General features: G+C 36.3%; 1 protein-coding gene across 1 annotated transcript in view; it reads right to left on the reverse strand.

Moving 5' to 3' along the window:
- Positions 1-4112, reverse strand: part of Erc1 (ELKS/RAB6-interacting/CAST family member 1) — a 561464-nt gene that overhangs the window by 241570 nt on the left and 315782 nt on the right. The window contains exon 14 of the mRNA XM_004638944.3: positions 1882-2013. Within this exon, the coding sequence (XP_004639001.1) occupies positions 1882-2013 (132 nt within the window). The remainder of the gene's footprint in view (positions 1-1881; positions 2014-4112) is intronic.

The raw sequence follows: 4112 nt of genomic DNA on the forward strand, positions 1-4112 counted from the left end.
TTTTTTTGGCAGAACCAGGGATTGAACTCAGACCCTTGTGCTTGCCAGGCAAGTACTTATTCTACTGAGCTATCTCCCCAGCCCCTCAAATTACATTTCTGCACAACAAAGGAAACAGTGAAGTGAAAGCCTCAAGAATGGCAGAACATCTGTGTCATATACTCTTGATTAATTTACTTTAGATTAATACCAGAAAGTATAAGTACTCAAACAGCTTAATATTAAAAAATCAAACAGTCCAATCAATATAAATACTGTAGATAAATTAGATACTTCTAAAAATAAGAAGTACAAATGGTCAAAAAGTGTATGAAAAAAATGTTCAGTATCTTTAGTGACTAGGGAAATACAAATCAAGATTATATCAACAACTTCTCAGAAACTAAAAATCAAGACACCTGGAAAACAAAGCCTACAAGTCACAGCAAAACTGGAGAAACTAAAGACAATACTGAAAGAACACAGAAATCTAGAATGTTAACTCCAGTTCCCAGAGAGGTCATGTCTTTGCAAACACAGAGAGAAACAACAAACTGGTGTCACAAACCTTAAGAAAAGCCCACAGTTACTGTATGCCGCAAATACAACATGGAGTTTTACTCTCCAAGTGACTTTCTGCATGGCAGGCTAGAGATGGAGAAGAAAGTCATGGCAGCACCCACCATGCTTGGGAGTGTCACAATCCAAAGCCTTCTGGGCAGGGACTTACTGTTTAAGACTGAACTACATTAGAAATCAGTACTCACAGCACCACTACACTTCAAGGTTCCTGGAGTCAGTTCTACCACAAAGACTATGAGAGGTGGGAGGAGGGTGAGCTATAACAACAGGCAATAGAGGATAGGTATGATCAAGACATAGGCATTGGAAACATTTTAAAAAGGGTAAGTATGTAGTTATGTTCCCAATCTACCTCCATATTAACTGTGGGTAACATAGCCATGAAAGGCCTCACTGTGGTATGTATTATGGTATGTTCAACTTGACATGGAACCTTGTTTAAATAGAACTACTTTAACTCATAGTGGCATCAGTGACTGGATCAAGGAGGTGGTTCCCCAACAGAATCCTGTCACCACTCATTGAATTCCTTTGTTTTTCCGGTACAGCATTTACTATTCTCCAAAAAGGAAATGGCAAAGAAATAATCACTACAAAAATTAAAGATCATAAACCTCTGTGTGAGGTGAATTTAAAATCTCAAATTGTACTTTCAGAATGTGAGCTGTGGATGTAGCTGTCACTTGTTAAAACTAGTTTCTGCATTTACACAGCCTATCTTTAGTTATTCTTCTTAATCAAAAAATCAAAAGCAAGGGTACAGGAAATTGGAAAATATATAATACAAACTCTAGAGACAGTATCAATAGAACTCTTCATAAACAACTTCCAGGCTGAGATATACTGATTTGCAATCAGTATATTGGAATGCCACAATATCTATATCCTTTATATTTGCTGTTAAAGTTTAGCTTGTTCTAATATCATTGCTCATGTGCACAGGTTGTAAAATAATAAATTATTTGCTATTTGAAATTGACACCACTGAGTCAGAAATATATTTTCTCATTCAATTCAAAAGCCAAGCTTGTGCAGTCTTGCAGCAAACAGACAAGTTCCATTTTATCTTATCAATATATTAACTTATACTATGTACATATAAATGAAATCAGCTTTAAATGAGTAATGCAGAGATCTCTGCACTAAGATGAGTAAATTCCTGCACATCTGTATTTCCATTATTATTTAAATCCAAATACTTACACTTAATCAAGAATTTCTGAAACCCTGTAAGTACAGAACAGTTAACCTAAACTCTACTGGTTGGCTTTTACCTTGTGTTTAACTAGCAGCATTGCTAGTAACTATAAAATTGCAGACCTGTTTCTCAGCACTGGTCCTGGCTGATTCCTCTTGTGCCAGCACCATTTCTCGCTCTGCAGTTATCTGTACACTTTCTCTCAGTGCTTCTTCCAGTTCTTCAATCCTGTCATCCTTCTTACGGAGACTGTCCTGGAAAACGATGGAAGACTAGGTGAAGTAGATTAATCAGCCCCAGATAAGCCTATTTATCAAGAAATGGCTGTCTGCTTATTAAAGTTCTTCCTTTTGGAAGCAAAAGAGGCCAGAAAGTTATCTTCAGAAAGGAAAGAATAAAAGAGGAAGAAAAGAACTACACAAGATTGAATAAGTCTATTAAGAGCAATGAGATGAGTTAGTTAAGCAAGACAGACAGGATAGGACTCACTCTCTGCAACAGAGAGAACAAAACTACTTGTGTTAGCACAGACAACAAGGGCTTAGTTATTTAAAAACATGAAACTGTTGCAGAACTACTCTCTAAGCTGAGCTGAAATGAAAGCCAGCTTTGATGAAACTCTACTTAAATACAAAAAACACTCTTTCCTTGGAATGTCATGCCTCCAAAAAAAGTCAAGTAAACTGTATGATCTTTCAGATTACATTCTTTACATGGTTAATTATTGGCTAACTAAAATGAAATGAAAAGCAAGAGGATGCTTCTTAACATGTCATGAAAGTAAAGTTTTCTCAATGTTGTATGAAATACCTAATCAATTGAATATAAGAGATTAGCTGAGAATGAATATTTTAGACAAGCAATTTTTGTTAGCTCCAATGTGCTACATAAAATAATTTGGAGGTGGTGAGATCTATCAGAAAGATACAATTCTACAGGACTTTTCAGATCATGTGTGACAGTTAAAATTTTTAAGAAGACTTCAAGTACACTGGAGAACAAGATTCTTCAGTTTATTAAAAGGACTTTCTCTTTAAATTCTTGTAGAATCAGAAGACTAAGGATAAGGTATTGCCTTTCATGAAAATATGAAACAAAAGAATAAGGCTTGCATGGATATTCATATGCAGAAGAGTGAAAAGGGGCATTCATCTCTATCAGCAATCAGTTTAAAATGCATTAAAGAATTAAATGTAAGACCTAAAACTATGAAACTACAAGAAGAAAGCTGAAGAGGGAAAGCTTTATAATATTTCACTGGGCAAAAAGTTGTTTTAATAAAACCTCAAAAGTACAGACAACAAATACAGATAAAACAATATCCAACTAAAACCTTTCTGTACAGTACAGCAAACAATTACAAGACACAATTTATAGAACTTGAGAAAATATTTACAATTTATACGCTAATGAAGGGGTTTATATGTAAAAATAAAGAAATCAACTCAATATCAAGAAAACAACTGATTTTTTTTTTTAAATGTATTTGGCACAGGGTCTCACTATGTAGCTCAGAATCCTCCTGTTTTCAGCCTCCCCAGAGCTGAGATTGCAGGTTTGTGTCACCATGCCAGGTCTCAGTAGCCTGCTCAGTACACCTGGGGGCAGGGCTGGCACCACATGTGGTGCCAGGTATTGAACCCCAGTCCCTGCTCTTGCCTAAGCAGGCGCTCAGTCTGTTGACCTATCTCACTGGCCCAATAACTGAATTTTAATATAAGCAAAATATCTCTACAGACATCTCTTAAAACATAAATGATCAACATGCATATGAAATAATACTCAATAACATTAATCATCAGATTAATTTAAATCAAGACCACAATAAGATATCATCTCACCTTAGTTAAGATTGGCTATTACTGGGCTGGTGAGATAGCCCAGTGGTCTGAAGCACCTGATTAGGCAAGCTCAGGCAGGCGCAGGAGACCATGGGATCCCAGGTACCACAAGTCACACCAGCCCTGCCCTCAGGGTGGGCTGAGCTGGCAAAACAAAACAAAACAAAACAAAACAAAAAACAAAGGCTATTGCCAAAAAAGATAAAATATAACAAATTATTCATAAGGTTGCACAGAAAGGGGATCTCTCTTAATTAATATAAGAAACATATATTAGTTTAGTCATTATGGAAAGCACAACAGAGGTGTATCAACAAGTTAAAAATAGAAACAACAGGGGCCGGGGAGATAGCTCAGTAGAATAAATGCTTCCCTGGCAAGCGCAAGGGCCTGAGCTCAATCCCTGGTTCTGCCACACACACAAAGAAAGAAAGAAAGAAAGAAAGAAAGAAAGAAAGAAAGAAAGAAAGAAAGAAAGGAAGAAAGGAAGAAAGGAAGAAAGGAAGAAAGGA

The sequence above is a fragment of the Octodon degus genome, unplaced genomic scaffold (assembly GCF_000260255.1).
Source record: "Octodon degus isolate 3935 unplaced genomic scaffold, OctDeg1.0 scaffold00104, whole genome shotgun sequence".
Taxonomy (NCBI): Eukaryota; Metazoa; Chordata; class Mammalia; order Rodentia; family Octodontidae; genus Octodon; species Octodon degus.